This window comes from Pygoscelis adeliae, unplaced genomic scaffold (assembly GCF_000699105.1).
Source record: "Pygoscelis adeliae isolate BGI_AS28 unplaced genomic scaffold, ASM69910v1 Scaffold293, whole genome shotgun sequence".
NCBI classification, from domain to species: Eukaryota; Metazoa; Chordata; class Aves; order Sphenisciformes; family Spheniscidae; genus Pygoscelis; species Pygoscelis adeliae.
Window position 1 is genome coordinate 272,854 of NW_008824362.1, and position 1,004 is coordinate 273,857.

General features: G+C 47.8%; 1 protein-coding gene across 1 annotated transcript in view; it reads left to right on the forward strand.

The window, feature by feature from the left end:
- The window catches only part of WRN (Werner syndrome, RecQ helicase-like), a 48,666-nt gene that overhangs the window by 3,392 nt on the left and 44,270 nt on the right, over positions 1-1,004 (forward strand). Inside the window, exon 3 of the mRNA XM_009319871.1 lies at positions 127-242. Coding sequence (XP_009318146.1) covers positions 127-242 — 116 coding nt within the window. The remainder of the gene's footprint in view (positions 1-126; positions 243-1,004) is intronic.

Genomic DNA, 1,004 nt, shown 5'->3' on the forward strand with positions numbered 1-1,004 from the left:
CCGCCGGTGCCAGCCTTGCTGGGATGCAGCGTTGAAGTCGCGTGCAGCGGTTGCAGTGCTGATGTATCTCTGCGGCGAGGTGAGGTGTGGCCGGTAACCGAGCCTCTTCCGAATCTTGTTTGACAGAAGCCGACCGTTCAGAGGAGCGTTTTGGAAGACGAGCTGCCGTTCCTTGAGTTCTGCGGATCTGTTCTTTACAGCTACGAAGCCAGTGACTGTTCTCTCCTCTCGGAAGATATTAGGTAATAGCTCTTACTCTGTTTTTTCCTTTGAGTGCTTTTTCCTTTCTGAAAAGGACTTGGCTCTTCTCTCTGTCTCCTCCTGGCTGATTGTGCATTTGATGTGTCCAGAGGTCAACAGTTCAGCCAGAGAAAACATCTGGTTGTGTTGGCTGTCCTGTTATGTGTGGCAAATGTGTCTTACTGGTTGCAAGCACAAACTGAACCGATTTCTCATGCTGGTGCGTTATCCTTGCGAGAGATCCCTGGTTTGTCGCCACAACCAGCGTGTGGCGGTTTAAGAACACCTCTCTGCTCTGCGAATGCAGTTTCCCATTTGGCCTTTTTGTGGGAGACGCCATCGCTGAACCTTGCAGTCCCTTTAAGCAGAAGCAGTAAACGCTCTAGCGCAGGTTCTTTGCCTCTCGCAGTATGGGTGATTCCATGAACTTGAGTGACTTCACGGGGAAGTATGACCTGTAAGAAATCCAGCATATGTGTTAATTCATAACTGGGGACTGTATGTTTGAAGAAAAGGTAGTAAATTCACCATGTGAACAGATTATTCTCCACCCCCCCCCCCCCCCCATTTTGCGTAGCACAGCTCATATTACTGGGGAAAAAATTCTATACAAAACTTTCAGTGCAGCGGGATGGGTAAAAAAAAAAAACAAGCTTTCAAGGGGATATAACTATTCCATCACCTTTTGTGTCTGGCTGTTTCCTGAGGTTTGCTCTACTACTGTTTGCATGCAGTAAGATCTGCTAAGGTTTGAAGGGTTTCTT